The sequence below is a fragment of the Garra rufa genome, chromosome 5, assembly GCF_049309525.1.
Source record: "Garra rufa chromosome 5, GarRuf1.0, whole genome shotgun sequence".
Taxonomy (NCBI): domain Eukaryota; kingdom Metazoa; phylum Chordata; class Actinopteri; order Cypriniformes; family Cyprinidae; genus Garra; species Garra rufa.
This window is the reverse complement of record NC_133365.1, coordinates 31171233-31196285: the sequence shown is the minus strand read 5'-3', so window position 1 is coordinate 31196285 and position 25053 is coordinate 31171233. Positions and strand designations below refer to the sequence as shown.

The window sequence follows — 25053 nt, the reverse complement described above, 5'->3', positions numbered from 1 at the left end:
TTTTCTCATAATCAAATGAAAGCATAAACATTTATTTATTTTTAATCAAATGTTAAAATCAATAAATAATTATAATCATAGTATTTTTTTCTAAAATTAAGTGGTTAATCTTGTTGTTATATTTATTTTTTATCATATATATTGTTTTTTGTCAATTATTTAAATAGGAATATTGTTCTGTTTCATGTTAAACCGTACTTTTATTTTGACAGGTTGCCGTGAAGTTTCTGTGTGTAAAGTATGATATGATGCTAGTTTGCTCAAATGAAACGGTAAAAGTGACACTGACAGTAGCTTTGGAGATTAAGTCTCTGTTCATGTGAGATGCAAATGCCAAAAATTAACGGGAGCATCACGCGTGCAGTGTAAAAAAACATTCTAGAGGCAAACGGAACATGCAGGATTCATATTAAAACGGTCTTTTTGCATTTCAGTTTTCACAGACACTAGTCCATATCGCGATTTGAATTAAGTGACAGACCAACTTTTGATTTATCAATCCAAAATCGACGAATTTACGTGGCATTCCGCGCTATAGTAAATTCGGTTTTTATGAATGGAGTCCGCGATCCAGGTCCGTGTTTTCTTGGAGGAGACATTGTAAAAGCGCCCACCTAAGATAATGGTAGGGGAAACACTGGGATATTTAGAAATACACTAGCCTTCATTTCAGAAATTCAGGTACCCTATAGGTAGGTAGACCTTCTGTAAAAGCATTGAGGTGATACTTGAGGCTCGATGTGCTGCGGTGATATGCGCATTCCTTTGTCTAAACGCTAGTTGGTGCTCCAGTATAATCGGTCCGCTGAAACTCATCCAATGAGAAGCGTTCCGCGGTGCAAAATTAAGTGCGATTAAAATGCGTTAAAAAAAATTAACGCGTTATTTTTGTGTAATTAATTAATCTAAATTAACGCGTTAAAGTCCCGGCCCTATATATATATATATATATATATATATATATATATATATATATATATATATATATATATATATATTTATATTATTTAAGTATTTAACATTTTTAGACAACATTTCAGACACAACAGTTACTGTTTTTGTTGTATTTTGCCAACAAAAATATATCAAAACAAAGCCACAGCAAAACGAATCGATTAAATGAATGACTCAATGACTCATTGATTTTCCGCCACCTACTGTCGATTTTAGGTTCATATTTAAAATATACAGTCAAGCCCGAAATTATTCATAACCTTGGCAAGTTCTGACTTAAAGTTACTTTTATTCAACCAACAAGTTTTTTTGGACCGGAAATGACACAGGCTTCCCCCAAAAGATAATAAGCTGATGTACAAGAGGCATCATTGTGGAAAAAAAATATTTCCCAGCTTTTATTTACATTTGAACAAAAAGTGGCAAAATTATTCATACCCATTGCAAACTGTCACAGTCTATGGGAAAATCCAAAGTTCTATACCATTTCAAATAGTCCAAGCTGTTCTAAAGCATCCTAATTAGCCTGATTCATTGGGAACAGCTGTTTTAATCAACTCAACAGGTGGAAAACAGAAGCTCTCTGCTGTTGGTTTGTGGACAGTCAAGACTAAGACAAAGGAGCTCACTGAGGACCTGTGACTGCGCATTGTGGCTGCTCACAAGTCAGGAAAGGGCTATAAGACCATATCTAAATGTTTTGAAGTTCCAGTGGCTAAGTATTGTTAAAGTGGCTAAGTGCAAAGTATTATTAAAAAATACCAGATGTTCTGCATTGTGAAAAATCTCAGAGGACGTGGTCAGAAGCCAAAAGTGACACCTGTGCTGACCAGGAGGATAGTGAGAGAGGTAAAAAAAAGAATCACCAAGGATCACCACCAAGGCAATCCTGATGAATCTGGGCTCTGCTGGTGGCAACATCTCAAGGCAGACAGTCCAACGGAGACTGCACACCGCTGGGTTCCACAAACGCAGACCAAGGAGGACACCACTTCTCTTGGCCTTTGCAAATGCTCATCTGGACAAAGAAGAAGACTTCTGGTCTTCTGTTTTATGGTCAGATGAAACAAAAATTGAATTGTTTGGCCACAATGATGTAGCCTTCATTTGGTGTAAAAAAGGAGAAGACTTTAACCCTAAGAACACCATCCCCACTGTCAACCATGGTGGTGGGAACCTAATGTTTTGGGGATGTTTTTCAGCCGGTGGACCAGGGAACCTAATCAAAGTAAAAGGAGGAATACATCAAAATTCTCAACAACAACAACAACAACATCAGGCAGTGTGCAGATAAACTTGGCCTTGGGCACTAGTGGACATTTTTAAGCACGGCAACGACCCAAAACACACAGCAAAAGTGGTGAAGAAATGGTTAGCAGACAAAAGCATTAACGTTTTGCAGTGGCCCAGCCAGAGTCCTGACTTAAATCCAATTGAGAATCTGTGGAGGGAGCTAAAGATCAGGGTGATGGTAAGGAGACCCTCCAACCTGAAAGAGTTAAAGATGAATGGGCAAAAATACCAGTGGAGACATGCAAAAAGCTGGTCAGCAATTATAGGAAGCATTTGATTGTCGTGATAGCCAATAAAGGCTTTTCTATTGATTATTGAGAAGGGTATGAATAATTTTGGACATGCCACTTTTTGTTCAAATGTAAATAAAAGATGAGTAATTTTTTTTCCACAATGATGCCTCTTGTACATCATCTTATTATTTTTTGGAGAAGCCTCTGTCATTTTCGGTCAAAAAAAACTTGGTTGAATAAAAGTAACTTTAAGTCAGAATTTGCCAGGGGTATGAATAATTTCAGGCTTGACTGTATATTTCCCCCTTTCCCCAAAATCATTTCAAATATCAATATTTAACATTTTTAGACAACATTTTAGACACAACAGTTCCTGTTTTTGCTGTATTTCATCAACAAAAATAGTTCCAAACAAAGCCACAACAGAACTGTTGTTTGAACAAATCGATTGAATGAATGACACAACGACTCACTGATTGCAGTGATTTGCCGCCACCTACTGTAAATTTTAGGTTCATATTTAAAATATATATTTCCCCCTTTCCCAAAAATCATTTCAAATATCAATATTTAACATTTTAAACAACATTTTAGAGACAACAGTTCCTGTTTTTGCTGTATTTTGTCTACAAAAATTGTTCCAAACAAAGCCACAACAGAACTGTTGTTTGAACTAATCGATTGAATGAATGACTCAATGACTCATTGACTGCAGTGATTTGCCGCCACCTACTGTCGATTTAAGGTTTGTATTTAAAATATATATTTCCCCCTTTCCCCAAAATCATTTCAAATATCAATATTTAACATTTTTAGACAACATTTTAGACACAACAGTTCCTGTTTTCGCTGTATTTCATCAACAAAAATAGTTCCAAACAAAGCGACAGCAGAACTGTTCTTGCGTCTCTGAGCAACACACGATGGTGTTTCGTTACTGAATTAATCAGCTGATTGTACAAATTGGTTGAATGAATGACTCAATGACTCACTCATGCTTTGCACAATGATTTGCAGATTCTGTGCTACATCTGCACTAGTGTTGTCAAAAGTCCCGGTACTTCGGTACCAAGTCGGTACTAAAAAAATTTAAACGTTACGGTACCTGGTTTTCTTAAGTACCGGTGGTACCGACTATTCGGTCAACCCGGTTCTTGATACGCACTGCGCAGTTGCGCTCTCTTCATTAAAGCACCTGTGGTGCTGCTGATGCCGTGGCTCTGAATCCACTTGTTGACAAACAAGAGCCAGACTTACTCCAAATATTTTGGATTTGCGGCTGAACAAATCGAACATCAGAGATCATGAAAAAACTATTTGCAAAGATGTCGTCTAGGTTCTCCTGAAAGGACAAAAGACCTCAAAGACCGACTCCGCGATCAAATGAAAGAGTTCAAGCAAGGTAAGTTTCATTTTAATTTCATATTTAGAGCTTCTGTCACGAACATTACTGCATATTTTAATTTGAATGTCAGACTGAAATAAACATCACCGTTTGTGTAGTGAATTGTTAGCATAAGCGCGGCTAACGCTAATATGCTGGGCCTTAGAATGAATTTGAAACAACGCTCCTATAACATTTGTTAGAGTAAAAAAAATAAGGACATGATGTATTTACTATTTTTTACACAAATGACATGTGTATCCAAAATATATGTGTTAGAGAAAGAACAAATGTGTCGTTAACAATGTTTATGTCCTTAATATCAGTCTGTCAGAAAACGTTCTAGACTTATTCTTGGCTGGATAACTCTAGCAGGTTTAAAAAGCTTTTTAATAATAAATATGAATGCAGTTTGGATTAAATAAAAGTACAATCAAATAAAACACATTTTATCCCCCTGTTTAGTTTGGTAATACTTTACAATGATCAAATTCATGCATCATCTAACATAAACTTAGAGTAAGTGAACAATATATTTTTACAACATTAATTCATGTTTGTTCATGTTTAACAGATTAACATGATTTTATGCATTAGTAAATGTTGAAATTAGCCTAACCTCACGAAGAATAATTGCCATGTAACTACTGTTTATTGTTAGGCGATGTTATCTAATAAATGAAAACAAAGTGTTTTTAATACTGCAGTTTTCATCTGTGATAGACACTTGTCTTAATATATGTAATCTTATCTAAATTTATTATAACAGCTGAGGTTTGTTATTTACTGAAAATTCATATAGTTTTGCTGGTGTCAATGATCTAATGTCGCATCTGGTCAGACTTAGCCCACTGCTTTACTTAAGTATATTATATTTTCTTTTTACAGCTGTAGATTGAGGAAGATCATGAAAGACCCCAGCAAACTCCAAAACAGACAACAGTACAGATGTTTTTCAGCAGAAGCAGAAATATGACAAACTTTTGGGTGAAGCTTGTTTACATTTTTTTATTCCTGTAATTTATTTAGATGTTATTTAATTACTAAAATGTTTACAATCCTTGAAATACTTTTTTAACCTGTGGAAAAAATGTTAACAAAATTTTAAGTATAAAGAATGGCATTTTTTTTTTTTTTTTGTACATTTTATTTTTGTTCAACTTTATTAATAAAAAATTGTGTGTTGCTCAACTAATATGTTATTGTGTTTTGCATTGGTACCGAAATTGGTACCGAGAGCCGTGGATTTTCAATGGTATTGGTACCGAATACTGACATTTTGGTACCGTGACAACACTAATCTGCACTGCAAAAATATTTTGTTGACACTAAATTTCATTTAGATTGGTAACAGTCCTATAGTGTCTTACTATTTGAACCTATTTTTTAGGAATTTAACACAAAAGATGATGCATTCATTTAATTAGGTTAGAAAAATGTTGGCTTCAAGGTAAAAATGCCCATTAAAGGTAAGAATCAATTTAAAAACTTATAGAAAAAAAATCTCTTACTCCAGCAAACTCTCAAAATATGAAGAATATCAAAATCTTTGTGTCAGTGTCAGCCCTAAACCTGTCAAAACACCAGCACAATAACAAAGTCAGCAAAATATTCTAATTATCATTATTGACAAAATTCCAAAAAATATTGAGATATCATTTTTTGTCATTATTGCATTCCCATTTGCAATTTTTTAATGTATGCAAATGTGGTCTGTAAAGAGTCTATGAATATATCAAAAAGGTATGAAGTTCTATAAACCGTGGCCTACGCCATTGCAGAAGTGTCTTATTTATTCTAAAAGCATAACATTAAAAATAAATGAAAAGTAATAAAGATAAAGCAAGTAGCACTACTCAATATTTTATATACTCAACTCTCAAAAAGAGGAAAAACTTTAAATAACCACATAAATAAAAATAAAAAAAACTTTTATATTTCATATTAAAAGAAAACCCTGCCAGTTATCCATTAAGATTTCACAATTATAATCCCAAACTGATATATTTAATATGACTTCTCATAGATTTGAAAAGTGCGCTTCTTACATTCATAAATCCTGCAATCACCTATTAAAAATGCATTTTGATTATTCTGGAGCTCTGGCATCAATATTCTACGCAATCTGATCCCGTATTTGAGTTTGTTATTCTCCAGAAATGAAAACTGCTTTGCATAAATGGAAGGTTGCCCAGACGGAGATTAGATTTGTTTCTGAAGAGGAATGAGATAGCACTGCCACATTCAAGCAGAGAAGTGTTGATTAAACCCCTCTTTTTCTCACCCTTTCACTCGCTCTCTCACTCTATCAGCTTATTACTAAGCAACATCGCAAAAGTTTTTTGTTTCACACAATTTTTTGAGGTCGATCTTCAAACGCCCGGAATACAAACGCGAACGGCGCAGCATATGCAAATACGCAGACACGCAACAAGCGTCAAGACAGACATATGGACACATAAAAATAACTCTGAAAGTTTCAAATACCAGCATACTTGGCACACATACAAAGACATTGCTGCTGGACAAGCAGATGGTGGCAAAGGATCCCCGAGAGTCTTAATAAGACGCTAGCAAAAGCTGAAGGATAGAACATCAAACTTGATCTGTTCCCTTACTGTTCTCAAGGGCTTCTGTAACAAAACCCCCTTTGAGCAACTCCAGAGACGAAGCGTGAAACTTTCTCGCATACAAACACCCGAAAGACTTAAGATAACATAAAGACATTCTTCCCACAAGATATTCATTTAGATGGGAATGCGCATACACATACTCTTTTGTCTTTGGACTAATAATTAGAGTTCCCTCCAGTCAAAACAGACATGTACGCAGTTCCCACAGGCCAGAAGTGACTCAGAGAGAACGATTCTGATTCAGAGAGAGATTCTCTTGTTTATCACTTCGGGAAAAACTGTAGTAATCCTCCCGCCCCCCCTTCCTCCCTCTCCTGCTCCACTTGCTCTCTCCTCTCCTCTACTCTCCTCAAAGAAAAGGAAGAGTGAAGTAGGACGACAAACATCCAGACCTATTTCCATCTCAATGAGGGCCAGGGATTCTGTGTTCTACCTCATAAGAAATGACTTTCTTTTTCTACTGTCTCTCAAAATGCTTTAAAGACCCCATGAGGTTGGAGTTTTTTTCCCTTTTAGTCCACGTTAACCAGTTTCAAAGTGTAGAACAGAAAATATTTCCATTTCAAAATTTGTCTCGCTCTTCCAGTAAAACAGACACTAAATTTCGTTTACTCAAAATAAAGGTGCTTCACGATGCCATAGAAGAACATTTTTGTCCAAATGGTTCCATAAAGAACCTTTAATATCTGAAGAACCTTTCTGTTTCACAAAAGCAAATAAGCAAATAAGGTTCTTCAGATTATAAAAAGGTAAGCAAGAAATGGTTCTTTAAAGAACTAAAAATGGTTCTTCTATAGCATCGCTTGAAGCACCTTTATTTTTAAGAGTGTACACAGGTTTTCGTCCAATCAAATGCCCTCTAGAATAAGAATGACCCTCCTACTAAAAACACTGACAGCTAAGTAGAAAATCTTGAATCGTGGCTCAGCCACAAACTAAAAGTTATGAGCTTAAACTTCCTGTTTTCAATAGGAAATGCATCAAAGGAAGGCAAAGTGCCCTCATTAGGTGATTTCTTTGTGTCTAGAACTGATCTATACATTCTCGGCATTGAGCCCAAATACTCCCCGAGCTAATTTTGCATAGAGAAGCTAATTAGATTTAATTGTTTAATTACAGACCTACACAGGGAATTTCACTATGGCCCTTGCTCAGCAACTTCCTGACACTGTAGAGCCAAGACTGCCCAAGCAACGTTTTAACATATTACATGCATTTTAACATTTTAAGATCATTTTAACTCCTAGCTACGTTTTCAGTCCAAGGATCCAGTAAAGCGATCACATTCAAGCAGTGAGTCACACTGCTAATGCAGAAAAATGCTTGTTAGTTACATCAGAGATAGCAGAGAGAATAGTGACTCACATCCAGATTTCAATCAATTTTTAATTTTAGCATCTATTTGGCTTCAAAGCACGACCTGTGATTGTTTTGGAGCAGCTCAAGCCTTCTCAACACTGTTTGAAATACATTAAAGGTGCAGTACTGTATGTAATAATGACAGCTAGTGGTTGAAACAGGTACTGCAGCCTAAATTCAAAATATTGTTTCTCCCACCCCCTTCTACTCAGACTCAACACCGGGTTGTCAGATTGAGAACATGCAACACAAACGAGTGCACCTGACAATGAAAGGTGACAAACCTTACACTGTAAAATGATGAGTTGGTTTATCCGCGTTTTAATATGAGATTTCATAGAGATTTTTAGATAGACACTGAGGCTTTTTAGGTTGAATAGAATCTGCAATCTTTTACCCAGTTCGTTTGCTCACTTTCATGGCTACAGTATGCTGTGTGTGTTTTTTTTGCAAACTGGCAACCCAGGCTGTCGAAATATTATTGGGTAATGTAAGCGGGCAGAATCAAACAGACCAAAACAAAAACAGACATTCCGACACAGAATGCATATTTTTAAAGTAGTATAACTGGCTGTAGCAGAATTTTACGGAGAAACAAGTATGCAAACTTAGCATGTTTCTTGAAAATCTGCAAATGTATAAAAGTGTTTTTATGCTGTACAGTCAAAAAATTATATACAAGACCTTAAAGCGGTCATCGGATGCCCATTTTCCACAAGTTCCTATGATTCTTTAGGGTCTTAATGAGAAGTCTATAATATACTTTGGTTAAAAATTCTCAATAGTAGTGTAAGTTTTACCTTGTCAAAATCAGCTCTGCATAATATCAGCTCATTTTATTGCATGGACCCTTTAAATGCAAATGAGCTCCGCTCACCCCACCCCTTTCTGCTGTGATATTACAAGCTGTAATGTTTACTACTAGCCACGTTTAGCTGCATTTAGCCGCAGCATTTATCGGTGAAACTTGCCAACAAGCACATTATTAAAAAAGGCCATTTGCAAAGATGCACACAAAGCCCTTATACTCACTTCTGCTGTGGGTGAAGCTGCATCATGAATGATTTGCACGAACATAGACGCATATGTAGATCAGGATCAGCGCTTTCCTTTTAAAAACGAAAGTAACATTGTCCTCTGCCTCTTAAGCGGCTCAGATGTCGGGAGTAAATGACGACTGCTATGTTCATTATTACATCCAACACCAGAACACCTCAATCGCTCAATCAGAGTCTTCCTCTGCACCTGAGTCGACACAATGGCGATCCTATTCGGACTGTTTCAGCTCGGTGAGGGCGGGTCTAAGGTAAGACGCTCATGTCAATCAACTGTGTTTCATCACACCAACAAAAAGCTGAGAATGACCTGATTTTAAATAGGGGATATTACTTTTAAAGATTAAAAAAATACGACTGGGTGGACTTTTATCATTGTAGGGTGGTTGTGCACACAAACTGCCAACACACATTAATGTTCAAACAACATGGAAAAGTTAGTTTTGCATCCGATTACCCCTTTAAAATGAAGGCTCAACAGTTATATTAGTTGCAAGTTCATTATTAATAATGTGCAAACCAACCATATAAACAAACATAATTTTGTTCAATATATTCACATAGTCATCAAAATTAATGTCACATGAGTATTTTATAATGGCTGCTGGCTGAAGAAGTTAGTATGAGAGAGTTTAGTGATTCTGAATAGATCCGTATAGTAGGGATGTCACGATAAATTGTTACGTGGATCGATTCTGTGATTTTCCGAATGCATTGTGATTCTATATTGAATCGATTCTACACTTTTCCTTACACACACACACACCACTTGAACTTAAAAAACTTAAAGTTTGAAAAGGTTAAAGCGAATTACAAGAGTGCTCACAGTGGGCTGTGTTTAAATAAATTTCACGTCATAAAAGCATAAAAGGCGAGTTGCAAGTTCATTTAACCACTTAAATAACTCAGTTGAACGCGGTCTTCATGAGCTTTTAAGTGTGCGGTTAAAAACTAGCCTAAAGTGCCATCTTCTCTTAAAAATTAAGCTCAGAATCAATTCCACAGATCAATTTATTGTGACACCCCTACCGTACAGTGGCATATGTAGTCAAGGCAAGGTTGGTTTAGCTGGTTAAGCGATCTTTTGTCATCTCCCTATGGTCCTGTTTGGTAATCGCAACTTCACTTGTGCTTATTTGTATTAAAAATGCTTTAAACAAATGTTTTTTGAGTTTTGTTTTTCAACTATATTCAGTAGGGGCTGACTGATTGTCGGCCTGGCCGAATATCGCCAACGATATTAAGCATTTTTATGGTTATCTGTATTTGTCATTTTCTAAACTGATTTGCTGATAAAACAGTTCAAAAGCATTTGAAGTAAGATTTTGTCAGAGCCCTTGTTATTCTTAATTTTGACATTAATTTTAATTTTTACACCTTGCGAAATTATTCATACCCCTTCATTTTTTTCACATTTTGTTATGTTGCTGCCTAAACTACTTTAAATTACTTTTTTTCCCACATCAATCTACACTCCCTACTCCATAATGGCAAAGCAAAAAATAGGTTTTTAACATTTGTGCAAATTTATTTAAAAAAAAAAAAACTGAAAAGATCTCGTTGCATAAGTATTCATACCCTTTTCTGGGACTCTAGAAATTTTGCTCAGGAGCATTCATATTGGTTCTAGATGTTACTACACTTCGAGTGGAGTTAAACCGTGGCAAATTCATTTGAATGAGTATGAGGCTGTAAAGGTGCTTCAACCATGTACTGAGTTAAGGGTATGAATACTTATGCAATGTACTTATTTCAGTGTTTTATTTTTAATAAATTTGTCAAATTTACACTCCATACACCATAATAATGACAAAGCAAAAACCAGATTTGCAAATTTTACATAGTTGAAGCACCTTTACAGCATCAAGTCTTTTTGGGTATGATGTGACAAGCTTTGCACATCTGCATTTGACAATTATCTGCCATTCTTTGCCTCACCTTTTCACCTCTCAAGCTCTGTCAGCTTGGATGGGGCTGGCAGACATTTTCTCCTAGTTGTTCCAATCGTCTTCCATTATGGATAAAGCTTCTGTGAACCTTCAATGCAGCAGATTTTTTTCTGAACTCTTCCCTAGATCATTGCCTTAACGCAAGTCTGTCACTGAGCTCTACAGGCAGTTGACCTCATCTTGACCTCATGGCTTGGTTTTTGCTCTGATATGCATTTTCAGCTGTTAGACCTTTTCTGAGAGGTGTGTGCCTTTCTAAATCATTCTCATTCAAATGAATTTGCCACAGTTTAACTCCACTCGAAGTGTAGTAACATCTTGAAGCAATATGAATGCTCCTGAGCTAAATTTCAAGTGTCCCAGAAAAGGGTATAAGTACTTGTGCAACGGGATATGTTCAGTTTTTTATTTTTAATAAATTTGCACAAATGTTAAAAACCTATTTTTTGCTTTGCCATTATGGACTAGGGAGTGTAGATTGATGTGGGAAAAAAGTCATTTAAAGTAGTTTAACATAAGGCAGCAACATAACAAAATGTGAAAAAATGAAGGGGTATGAATAATTCCGCAAGGCACTGAGTCGGTCAACCCCTAAAAGGGAGATCCACTGTCTTTAAAAACCTCTGACCTATAATCAGACTTATATATAATACTTTCGCCTTGAATAAATCCAATACATTTGTTAATCACACTATTTATAAATATAAGCACCTGTTCTGTACATTATTTTTATTCAGACCTTTGACCAGTACATCAGATGAATTCTACAATAAAATGTCAAACTGCTTTACAACAGCTTATTTTGATTATTAAACCTATGTATTTTCAAATAAACTGAAAGTTCTTCTTGTGGTTTTATTAAAGTCAAAACAAAGTATTTAATGACTGCATCAAACTGAAAACATTAGCCCACACAAACAAGCCATTTGTAAGGGTCAGGTCGTGCAGAAATGTCTTTTTAATCCTGATCATTAATATCTTTATTGCCGTCATTGCCATTTTTTAAAAGCAATAAGCCACTCGAGGCCTATCATTACAGTAATTTTACCAAAGTTATAGGCGTTTAGAGGCTTTTCATCATGCCTTACTGAATGGAATACAAAAATCTCTCAACTTTAAAACAGCACAAAGGATTAAATAAGCCCCTGTAGGTTAAAAATCAGATAGTAAAGCTTGGAATTAGCACCCTGCCAACATGCACTCGTTATAATAACAGAAAGAAGATTAGACTCCCTGGAGTGGCAGGGCAGAGAAGTATCCAAATGATGTCTATCCTTTTCATTGCCCTTGTCGCTTGCTCTCTCTTATCTTTAATTACTCCTCTCGTCTGAATGCTCACTACATCAGAGATAGTCCTCCACTTCATCACTGCAGCAGATGACACAAGATGCACCAACTGCCAAGAAAGAGTCCAGCCCTGTTTTCAGAAAATGTTTTCTTTCTTCAACTCCTGTAATTGGTTTAGATACACAGATATGAACATTCAGAGCTGGTTTTGCTCCGCTGATATAAATTGATTTATCTATAAGGATAAGTGCATCTCTCATCACATTATGACTTCAAATGCCAAAGCTTTATTGGATCCCAAAGCATTTTATTCCTTCATTCGGCTGTTAAATTACATATTCAAAAGAAACGCTCCTCACGACATGAACTGATTATGGGGACATCTAAAGTCCCATCTACGAATTAGTCTCGGAATAAGAGTTTAACTGCCTTGAATCGCGTGGTGATACATTTCCATGGCAGAGGATTATGGGAGGGCACCTAGTCTGCCGGGGCAGGACGGTTGTACTGTGTTATTTGGGGCTATTCTGGGATATTTTGAGGTTTGGCCTGCGTTTAAGACAGATGCTGGGCTCAACTACTGTGTCATGGATTCGGGTTCCCTTGCCAGGACTTACTTTTTCTTTCTTGCTAGCTTTCTTTGCGAGCTCTCCATCTCTCTCTCTGTCCAGCATATCGACCCAGTTGGACCCTCAATGTCCCGTTTCCCTGAAATACTTTAGTGGTTGGCTCATTCAGCTAACTGCATTCTTTCAGAACTCCTCCTTTAGACCTGCGCCACACTCTCTGTGCATACAGACAATAGAAAAAGATACTCATAATCTTTAGGTTTTTAGAGAGGTCTGACAGGCGAGATTGAAATATGCGAGCGGAAAAGAAGAGGGGGAATGTGAAGGAGAGGCGAAAGAAAGAGAGATTTATTTGTGTACATAAGTCAACCTCCCATCCCGTCCCGCTCACTCAGACTTTCTCTCTGTCTCTCTTTCTCTCTCCCACACACACAGATACATCTACTCTCTCCCCCTCTCAAACTAAAGCCACAAGAGACGCACAATTCAGAGAAACACAATTCCTTTAAAATGTGATACTCCCTCTAACATAATCAAGTCTGCACAGCACACTCAAGTCACCCACAACTCACGTCACACATGCACTCACACAAGAAATACAAGTCAAATCCGAAAATGTAAGTACCTATACTGTAGTACAGATGGACAGAGAAAGCAAGACAGAGACTTTTTACTCAAGTCTGCTTCAAACTACAGCTTGTTTTGATCAGAAAACACCCACATAGAAAGCTGATAGACATGTAAAGCCATTAACCATATATATATTTGTTTCTTTTAATTTTTATGGACTATTTAGCACCGGGTTTACCAAAAAAAAAAAAAAAAAAAGAAATTATACCACAATAATAGACCAAAGACAAAGAACAGACAGATAATAAACAAAAGAGAGAACGGCAGCATTAAAACACACAAGGAAACTAAGATAGATTGAAAAAATGTGGCTAGAATTTCTGTCCAAAAGTATTAAATATGTAACTCTCATAAACTATAGTTCTGCTCCAGTGCTTTAAACACAACTCTGCGAAACTCATTGCAACAGTTTCAAAAATTGTGAAGCCCCTAATACGGCAAACTTTTGCACATCCAGTGATTATTTGCGAGTTCTGTGGAATATACATCAGGCGTTTAGTGAACTGACTGCGGGTGGTCCGTATAGACACGCCGTCTGAGGCTGAGACTAGTTTTCAACAAACTCATGCATGTACTCTCACAGCATTTTAAATTCTATGCCAGCAATCCATCTCCAGTCGAGCAATACTGAGGCAAGGGCCGAGAGCATCTTTCCTCCACAAGCACTTACCGGACTGACCCTCCGACTCAGGGCTTGTCTCAGACTCCATAACTTCACAGAGTGCTGAACTGCTGTCCAACAACTGAAAAACAGTGCTGAAAGGAGACAGATGGGAGGAGAAAGGAAAAGTGAGAGAGAGAGAGAGAGAGAGAGAGAGAGAGAGGTTCTCCCTTCACTCTCTGCGTAGAGAACCGCTCTGTGCCCCAACTGTTGTTCTGTGTTTGTCTACTGCTCCAGAGAGAGAGAGAGACAGAGAGAGAAAAACAGAGCCAGAATGGACGCATGTGGTGCGCATGCAGATTGACTATTCCTGTAAGTTGCGGTTTCCCTTTTGCTCGTACTTCTCACATGCTTCTTAAAGATACAGTATCAGTGACACGTCTTTAGATTTTACTCACACTGTCCATAGACTCTGTACAGGACAAATAAAACCCCTAATCTTTATGGACACCTTATGCCACTAATGAATATGAGTCAAGTAACAAACACTATAGTGTTAAAGGTGGCCGCAATAATTCACTATGATCTCATTCTGAAATTCCCCATGACATACACTGAGAGCACACTGAGTGCAAACTGCACACTACCACATTAGTGTGAGAGTGAGAATGAGCTACTGGCATACCATCAGTCTAAGCATTTCAACAAGCTATTAATTTAGCTATATTTTGCTATTATAAATATGAGTAATAGGACAACAGCTTTACAATCTATGTCTCACTTTGATGTTTGTCTGTAAGGTTAACAAGCTACATGTACTAATGGTGATTTAAAAGCATTTTGACATGTCCGGACACAGCATTCAGCACTACAGTGATTTGCAGAAGCTGGGTTAGCCAACAGAGAACAGAACAACACAGAAAAAAAAGTTAACAATACTTTTATTAAGCATTTGCGAGATATGTTTAAAAGGCTCTCTGATGAGTATCATATTGATTGGATTATTTGAGTTTATGGTATTGAGATACAGTACAGGTTTTCTGCTTTTCAACATCTTATAAAAAGTTCTGATGTTTATGAATCAAGGTAGTGGGGTTGTTCTAACTCTCGCCCTCTGGTTCAAAACATCAGACAGAAAGTGTTCCAGTTCTCAAAGGGAGCAAAAGAGTGACCTGGGAGATTTACTTCAGTTACTCTTTTATCTTCAATCAGTTATTCAGTATACAGTGGCAAAGAGGAAGCACTTTCAAAGTAAATCTGAAAATACAATTATAAACCTGACGATGCGGTATTACATTTTAATATAAATAAGCTATGAATTTGAGTACACTGTAATATACTGGTTATAAAATGTCAAATCTGTATATACAGTTGAGGTCAGGTTTACATCCCCCTTTCAGAATCTGCAAAATGGTAATTACCAAAATAAGAAGGATCATACAAAATGTATGTTATTGTTTATTTAGTACTGACCGGAGTAAGATATTTCACATAAAATATATTTACATATAGTCCACAAGAGAAAAAAAAAATGCTGAATTTATAAAAATTGCCCCATTAAAAAGTTTACATCCCCTTGATTCTTAATACTTTCTTCTTACCTGAATGATCCACAGCTGTGCATTTTTTTAGTGAACAGCTAAACTGTTTCCTTTCCGATGACCGTATGATTTTGAGATCCATCTTTTCACACTGAGGACAACTGATTGACTCATATGCAACTATTTCAGAAGGTTCAAACGCTCACTGATGCTCCAGAAGAAAAAAACATGCATTAAGTGCCAGGGATGAAAACTTTTGAACAGAATGAAGATGTGTACATTTTTCTTATTTTGCCTAAATATCATATTTTTCATTTAGTACTGCCCTCCAAAGGCTACAGAAGATAGTGACATGTTTCACAGAAGACAAAGTAAGTTTAGTTAAAAATTTGATCTTCAAATTTAAAAAGTTTTTACCCCCCTGCACTTAAAGCTGGCCGTACACTAGACGATTTTAAAAATGATTTCAAGACCGATTTGCACCCCTGAACAATTGGGGGGGTGGCCCGATTCGAGGCTTGTCGCAAATGATTTTTGGTACAAAAACTAGCCAATGAGAGTGAGCAAAATCTAGCCAATGAGGGCAAGCAAGCGTCACTTACCGGATGTTGCATGCTTCTATAGCTGAAACTTGACAGCCACAAAAATTCTGGTCGAACCGTCTAGTGTGCGCATTCAGAGGAATATAAGGCTGAAAATTCTGTAGAAACTGTTTTCATGTCTGTGGCCTCCCATGGTTTTAAAATCGGTTAAGAATTGAAAATCGTCTAGTGTGCAGCCAGCATAATGCATGGTTTTTCTTCTAGAGCATCAGTGAGCATTTGAACCTTCTGTAATAGTTGCGTATGAGTCCCTCAGTTGTCCTCGGTGTGAAAAGATGGATCTCAAAATCATGCAGTCATTGTTGGAAAGGGTTCGAATACACAAAAATGCTGGAAAACCAAAGAATTTGTGGGACCTGAGGGATTTTTCTGAAGAACAGCGGGCAGTTTTACTGTTCAGCACAAACAAGAGACTCATAAACAACTATCACTAAACAAAAAAAAACACAGCTGTGGATCATTCAGGTAACAACAAAGTGTTAAGAAGAATTTTTTAACGGGGTAATTTTTATAAATCCAACTTATTTTCTCTTGTGGACTATATGTAAACATCTTTTTACGTGAATTATCTTATTCAGGTCAGTACTACATTTTGTATGATCTCTCCTATTTTGGTAAAATAATCAACATTTTGCTGATTCTGAAAGGGGATGTAAACTAAAAAACAAACAGGACAATATTTAGATGTAGGTCTTTGAGTTTGAGGAAGTAAAATGTTTACCAAGTTAAAAAGACTCAATAAATCTAAATGTCTCTGTCAAGCAGAACAAAAACACAGCAGAGTAATTAAAAGCAGAACACAGTCAGACTCTTGCGGACTGTGGTGGGATCTCCAGTAGAATTTGCATTTGCCTTATGGGTTAATGTTTGTTAAGGATGGCTCGATACCACAATTTCGGCTTTGGTACTGCACCAGAATCTAATACCTCAGTATTGATACTAAATCAATACCACAGGTGGCAAATACGCAGTCTCAAAAGGAACCACAAAAGAATTAAAAACAGCACTGCGTGAAACTTTACAGTAACTAATATGAAGCTTGTTTACAATAAATACTTCTCAGTGCTGTGTATTCAGTAAAACAGAAGCAATACTCAAACTCCAGTGTTTTCAGCTTTGTTGAGTGGATTTAGACCTATAAACTACGCATTTGGTCAAAACTGAGGCTTAAAATGGACTTTATGAAAACTGTTTTGTCTTGTGGCAAAGTCTCCTGATCAATTTTGTCCCAAAGAAACGAGAGTGTTTCCGCGAAACAAGAGTGTCAACATGTTTGACTAGCTGGCCTAAAAAACTTTAAAGGCATTTTTCTCTGTTTCAGTGTTGGTGTAGTTACTGCACTTTGCCTTTGGAGGGCAGCATAGGTGCAGATGGTGCACAATGCTTCCCATTTATCACGACCATGAATTAACATTGGGTATTTTTTTTTGCAATTCGTCTGTGAAACTACATTTGCGTTTCGGCATGTTAGCGACACACAGCTCTTGCAGCGCAGCTCCTCGTTTGTTTTGTTTTGACAACTGGGTCTTTCACGTCATCAGACAGGTACCTCAGAATAATGCCGGTGGGCAGTGGCTGCATTTAAAGTGTTGAATCAATGACGATCAGTGAAATGAGGTAAAAAAAACCAGACATTTTATGATATTTTACAAAATCCCCCCGGACATAATTGTATAGCCAAAAAGGAGGACATGTCCGGGTAAAAGAGGACGTATGGTCACCCTAATTTCAGTCAAATGTAATTTATGAAATATTTCAAACCTTTAACCCATGGGAGAAAACCAACCCACCGCAACAGTTTAAAATCAGCCCAATTCTGTGGAAAAAAAAATGCAGATTTGGCAACCCTACATCCAACACAAGCTGCATCCAAAGATGTAAATACTACGCATATTAATAACGACTCTCTAATGTACAAAAAAATGTATTTAATATTAGAACGTTTGCGGAAGTGTCCAGAAACAGTCCAGCGCAAGGCTAGAAAGCAAAAGCCGAATCCCGGACATTTTGGGTAATTTAGAAATCCTGGCCAGATGCATTTTTTATGGTTCAAAAAGAGGACATGTCCAAGGAAAAGATGACATATGGTCACCCTAACTTTTAGGTACCCAAGAGCATGTCAGAAATGTTTAAATAGTATGTGACTCAGAATAGTACTTTAAATCATCAATGGTCCTAGATCGCACATGTCTATATTCACCTACTGCAAACAAATCAGTTCCTAAAAGTTCCTAAAAATTCATTCTGCATTTTAATCCTGGTGTTGTCAAGACCAGAAATTGCAATGACCAGAATTTGATGCTCCTATACAGTACATGCTAAAAGCATTAGTAACACAACCCAACACAATTTTAAAGGAATTTCTCTAAAAGTCCACCCATTTGGCAGGGCCCACTTTGCAGCAGCATGTTTATGAGAAAACATGCATGCATTAGTAGACCAGGCAAACAGCACAAAACAACACTAGCCAAATAACTTGTGCCCACCTCATAGGTTAACAAAATAATAACACCATGAGTATAAAAGTTAGTCCAAACTGTATGCACACAGCACTGGAAGACAGAAGAAAGCAATTCTGCAGACAACATCCTCCCCTGCTGGCCTCAATGGAAATTACATGGTTCAAGCAACTGAGACTAAGGTGGCAAAAATAGCTTCTTCAAAAACAAGTTTTAGTCACTAGCATGGTCAGAGACAAGGTCAACTCCTATATATATTTGCTCTCTTTGCTAATCACCACAAATGGAGGTTGTCTGCAAATATGTATCAAAGGTAGTTCTGACAAAACAGTTGACAGATACCACACAAATAAAATAAAAAATAAAAAAAATAAAACATTTCATTAAATTAACTGATGGTTTTATGTTATAGGATATTTAGAGGAAAACAAAACTAATTAAAAGTCATAAAGTTATAGTTTGAAATTCTCTGATTTTTCAAGGTTCCAGAGACCCTGGCCCCTAGCCGTGTGGTAAACATGTGAAGTAACAGTAGTACACTCACTGCTGTCCACTGAGAGATGACATTGGAATTCCGGGAACTGCGTCTCCACAGGAACACTGATGGTGCGACGCAGCAGTCTGGATTTGCAGGTGTCAGTCCTCTTCTCCTGTAGGAGCAGAGGGTGTATCTGAGAGCGGAACACATGAAACACAAAGCAAGACACAATTGAGCCCATATTCGCCTGCCTCTCATCTCAGGATTAAAATATTCCATCTCAATTGAACAGATTCAAGCCAGACAATCAGAGGCAGCACAACATAAAGAATTCAATAAAACAATTTCATATATAATGCCATCTCATAAACATGCAAAAATAAGGCAGCTAAATATCATCACATAGGGACAAAAATGTTTACTTTTAATAAAATAAAATAATGCTTTTTTTAATGGATAGGAAGAAATATTTATAGCTTAATTTACTCACTATTGGTACTGTAGGTGTGGCAAAAAGTTCTATTTAGAGAAATACAGAAGGAGAAAGAGGAAGAGAGAGCATCTGGGCAGCTCTGACTGCCAATATGACCTTGCACTCCTTTCCCAGCACACATTTAGCTCTCACAGTGTTATAGCCAAACTCTCAGAACGTGATTCTCTTGAGTCTGTGCTAGTGTGCTTTTGTTATTATTGCCAACTGTGAATTTGCCCTCAAGAAACAGTCCACATTCAATTTCAGTCACAGCAATCTTTACTGACAGTCCAAACCAATTTAATGACACTGGCATTTTAGTTTCATTACCGTGATATTTGCCAAACACTATTTTAGGTCTGAAGTCAATGTGGAGTGAAATTTGATTCATATTATTACTTTTCATATTAGCACTTGGCTGTAAGCGGATTCTTTTTTTACTTGGGAGTGAATGAAACAACACCGTGCTAAAGGGCTTGACAAAAAATAATGGCATATTTTGATGGGGAGATAGTTAATGTAAAAATAAATGTAAAATATGATATATTTATTTACTTACTTAAAACAAAGTGTTACCAAATAAATAAATAACAAGAAACTAAAGGAAAACGTATGCATAGAATTTTCAGAAGCCAACAATATGCGAAAACTATGTTTTTACAATAAAACACATTGTGGTATGCATATGCACTTTTACAATGAATCAATCAATCAATAAATAATAAGGCTTTATTTTTATACAGTTTCTACAAATATTAAGACCTAAACCTAAATGTTTAGTATTTACCGATTCTTAGGGATGGGCGATATGGGCAAAAAAAACAATCACAAAATTATTCTTATCAGTCCATATCGATAATTATCACAATAAATTTCAAATCATTATTTCTTTCAAGTTTAAAGGCAGATTTTTGCGCCTAAGTGAACGTTTTAGAAATCAGGGCCCATATTCACAAAACATCTTAAGGATAAAAGTAGGTCATAACTCGCTGATTTAGGAGAAAATCTTAAAAAATAATGGCCGTGTCAATTCTAAATGTAGCACTAAATTTTAAGAGTAGTGAAGAGGACTCCTAAATCACTAAGACCAAATCACAAACTGTCCTCCTTGCTGAAACAAAAATGCTAATTATCACAGAAATTCTGATGGTTACCACTACATATGCCATTACAAACCATCGACTTTTAACCATTAAAACTATTATAAAAATTGTTTCCTGTAGTGTGGTTTAGGACATGTTCCATTAGGATTTAGTGGTTTTAACAAGCCACTAAAAAAGGCAAACAATTACCAGTAGAGACCAACAGGCACCATTACAGTTACCATTAAAACTAGTACAATTCGCATTATAACTAGTAACTGTGATGGTTTCTATTGTTTTGTTTTTTTTTTTTTTCAGCAGAGCTAAAATGTCTGTTGCCAGCAAACACACTGCGTTTATTTTTTGGTTTTGGGGGTTATCCCAAATCCATATTTTCCTTTGATTATATTCTTGTTTTTTTTTTTACTAAGTTGGGCAAGAACTTAAAAACTTCTTTTAAGTTTGCATGTCTTATTATCAGCCTTGATCATTCTACTCTGTTCATTAAAAGGCTGTTTATGTGCATGTCTGCTAACCGTTTATGAGAATAACATATGTAAGAAGCTGACTATTAGCAGAACATATACTTGTTTAATAAGTGACACTTAGCTTGCATTTTAAAATCTTTCTTTGAATGTGGCAACAATTTTATTTTTAAACCTATATTTGAATATAGCATAATTTTGTGCTCTACAATATTTCCATGAATAAATCTTTGACAAAGACCCCTTCCCTTGTATCAGCCAATCACTGTGCGCATAGTTAGTAAGTATGGTGACATCATCCATAGCAATGATGTCAACCCCGCCCTTAATCTAAGCTTAAAGGGGTCCTATTATGCTCTTTTACAAAGTCTTTATTCTGTTTAGGGGGTGCACTAGAACATGCTCTCATGCTTGGTGGTTCGAAAAAACGCATAATTTGTTTTTACATAATTTACATTATTACAATGGCTTTCTCCCCAGGCTAGCACAAATGGCTGGATTATTTCCGGGTTCCACCTTCCGAAAAACCAAATGTATTGTGATTGGTTAGCAGTCCCAGTGCATTGCAATTGGCCAACAGCTTCAGTACTGCCACGCCCCTTCACAAAACAAGCTAGATTACAGTGATTCTTACATTTTAAAGATGGATTTTTTTTTTTTTTTTTACAAAAACACATCGGATCGCTAAAGAAAAGAAAGGCTTTTACTGACCCCCCGGAGCCAAGTGAGACACTTTTTATTATAGATTGACTGATTTTGGACTGATGGAGAGAAACACTTGTCTATGCCATTCAATCTGCCCTCTAAAGTTGGGAGTGCGGGATTATTTTTAATATAACTCTGATTGCATTCGTCTGAAAGCAAGGAAGTCATATACACCTAGGATGCATGAAGGGTGAGTAAATGAAACGCTACAGTATTGTTGGTCCTATTGTCAGCCCGCAAGATCGCCGATACATGATATTATTATTATTGTGCAAATGTATTTAATTATTTACATGCCCGAAACCATAAGGCTAGTGAAGCTATCTATACTGTATGATGAATAAATCTCTGCACGTCTACGGCGCGTCGCCGTGTCCACGGATGATCGTCAATCTAGTCAATGTTCGTGTTTACAGCAGCCGCAGCTCTGTGTGTGTTTCGTCCCTCTATACTGCACATGTCAACGGCACAGCTCCAGCACGGATTCCGGGGCAGTTTAGTTAAAGCTCGCGTTTATACGAGCCGAACTGTGGCTCGCTGAAACATCCCAGAAGCGGCTGTCTATAATACATAGCTAAAGTTAGACGAATCCCCCACCTGCCAATGATTTAAATTTCCGTAGGCAGAATTTACGTTGTGACATAATAGCATCCGGAAAACAAACGCTGTAGTCCAAACGAGCAGTTCGTTGTAGTTTTTGAAGAGGGACTTTTTAAAAAACTAAATATCTCCCTTTGGAGTGGATTTTGAAATTTGTAACTTTGTAGATGTTTTTCATGCATAAACATACACACCACACACTGCCTAAAGTTCAAAAAGTGAAAAAGCATAATAGCACCCCTTTAAGACTTCTCTCTATTACTTAGTACAAATTTGTCTCAGCAGCTTCGTAAATAGGTTTTTAAAGAAAAAACTCTTAGCTAAAAACTTTTACTGCCATTTAGGAGAACTCTTAGTGGTGAGATCAAGCTTTGTGAATACCATTAATTGTGCTTTTAAACTACTCTTCATGGTCAGAACATGACAAAAATTTAATGTTTTTGAATTCTTTATACCCATCCAATTATTTTTCCCTAACAAAATAAATATTGATTTAAATCGTGAAATAGGTTTGTGTTGTCTGACTTTGATGACGTGCATCTTCAGCACAGTTTGCAGTGCAGGCTGCAATATGAATAATATATATATATATATATATATATATATATATATATATATATATTTTTTTTTTTTTTTTTTTTTTTTTGTCTCTTAGAAATGCACATTTGACAGTAGCTTGAGTTAGGATGCAGATGTAAATGTATGTCCATTATCAACAAGAATAACATCTGTAAAAAATGTATAACAACCTAATTTTTATATGGTGAAATAAAAATTTTCTGACTGGAGTGTTATTAAAGGTATAGTTCATCTAAAATTAGCCCATTATTTACTCACCCTCCAGGCACCCTAGGTGTATATGGTATATATTGATTGATGATTTCAGACGAATGCAATCGGAGTTATATTAAAAATTATCCTGGCACTTCCAAGCTTTACAATGGCATGGGCAGGTTTCTATTCATCAGTCCAAAATAAGTCCAATGAAGTGCATCCATCCATAATAAAAAGTGCCTCACACGGCTCTGGGGGGTGAATAAGGGGCTTCCTGTAGTGAATCGATGCGTTTGTGTAAGAAAAATACATATTCAAAACTAATGATCACTTTAATCTAGCTTGCGCCAACTGGTCGTACTCAGAAGCCGCTCTGCGCGGATGATGTAGGACGACAGCGTTGTCCATGCATGCTCAGAAGTGACGAACACAGATGCGCAGTGGACAGACCAAAACAAATCAATGGTTACAAACTAAAAGTACAAAACGAGGATTTGTAAAGAAAAATGTCAGAGGGTTTCAATATAAGCCAAGAGGAGACTGGTTTTCCTTTGCTAAAGTAAAAGAAAACTTTGCTTCCTCTGCTCCTGTAAACAAACATTGGTTTTTGCGAGACACTAGAATAAAGTGATTATTACGTTTTAAATATGGATATTTATCTTACACAAATGCATCGATTCGCTACAGGAGACCTTTTTCCTGTAGCGAATACAGGATAATTTTTAATATAGCTCTGTTTGCATTCGTCTGACAGAAGGAAGTTATATAAACCTAGAATGCCTGGAGGATGAGTAAATAATGGGCTAATTTTCATTTTTGGGGTGAACTAACCCTTTAACATTTACCATTGGTCTTACATTGTAGCATACATTTAGATCATGATAAAACAGTTAAACACACATATATAGTGCCTCAATATCATTGTAAAAATGTAACTATATGGCTTCTAGGTTTTTGTATACAAAAACAGTAGTCTACATACATTTAGTATAAATGCACAAATGCTACAGCTTAATCAAAAATATATTATATTTAATTACTCTTGTAATACATTTAATACACCTCTGCATTAATAATATAATAAAATTCAAAAAGCCTACTGACTGTATGGTTGCGCAAAGTGTTTCTGCTGTTTGTCAATGCTGTTTAATCCAGCTTTTATTATTTTTTTTTCTTTAAATCAATTAGTCATTTGTGTTATTTGCTGAATTTAAGCGATTCACACTGGATCACACAGCGTTGTTTGGTGATCACATGACCAATTCTAATGCTGTTCGATTCCGAAATTTTTGGAATCGATTCCGATTCCTGGTTCCGGAATCGATTGGATTCGATTCCAGAATCGATTGGATTCGATTCCAGAATCGATTGGATTCGATTCCAGAATCGATTCCTCACTGTTGTTTCCGATTCTTTTTTGATTCTTGTTTTTAAGATCGGAGGAAGCTAATTTTGCGATGAATGTAGGATGTAAAGGTCGTAGAAAGTTGCCTTCTCACAATATTAAGCTTCATTTGTTAAAAAAAATAAGATTTTTTTTCAAACAACTGGTGTTCATCTGTAGCCATCTTTCAATGTTTACTAAATGATTCCGGATGTCACAGCGTTGTCGTCATGAGCTTAGCTCGCCTCTGGCCCGCCTACATCAGATACACCGATTTGATTGGTTCCCAGAACTGCTTACGTAATGCAGTAACATCATTGCTCGATGCCAGAGGAACAGAAAACCGCGCTCGAATCGTTCCTTTGCAAGAAGGATGTTTTTGCTGTTTTGACGACTGGATACAGCAAGAGTTTAATCTATCAGTTAGCTCCGCTGTGTGTGTATTGTTGTGACAGGTTGTGGCGTTATCCAGTTGCGTGCAGTGAGAGTTTCAAATGCATGCTTGGTGCCGCCCCTCGAGTTAG

At 36.6% G+C, this 25053-nt stretch overlaps 1 protein-coding gene across 1 annotated transcript in view; it reads right to left on the bottom strand.

Annotated features, from left to right (window-relative positions):
* Window positions 1–25053, bottom strand: part of LOC141334822 (uncharacterized) — a 78837-nt gene that overhangs the window by 16538 nt on the left and 37246 nt on the right. The window contains 6 exon segments of the mRNA XM_073840048.1: window positions 6483–6515; window positions 6518–6570; window positions 6573–6667; window positions 6669–6745; window positions 6747–6832; window positions 19094–19220. Of these exon segments, the coding sequence (XP_073696149.1) occupies window positions 6483–6515; window positions 6518–6570; window positions 6573–6667; window positions 6669–6745; window positions 6747–6832; window positions 19094–19220 (471 nt within the window).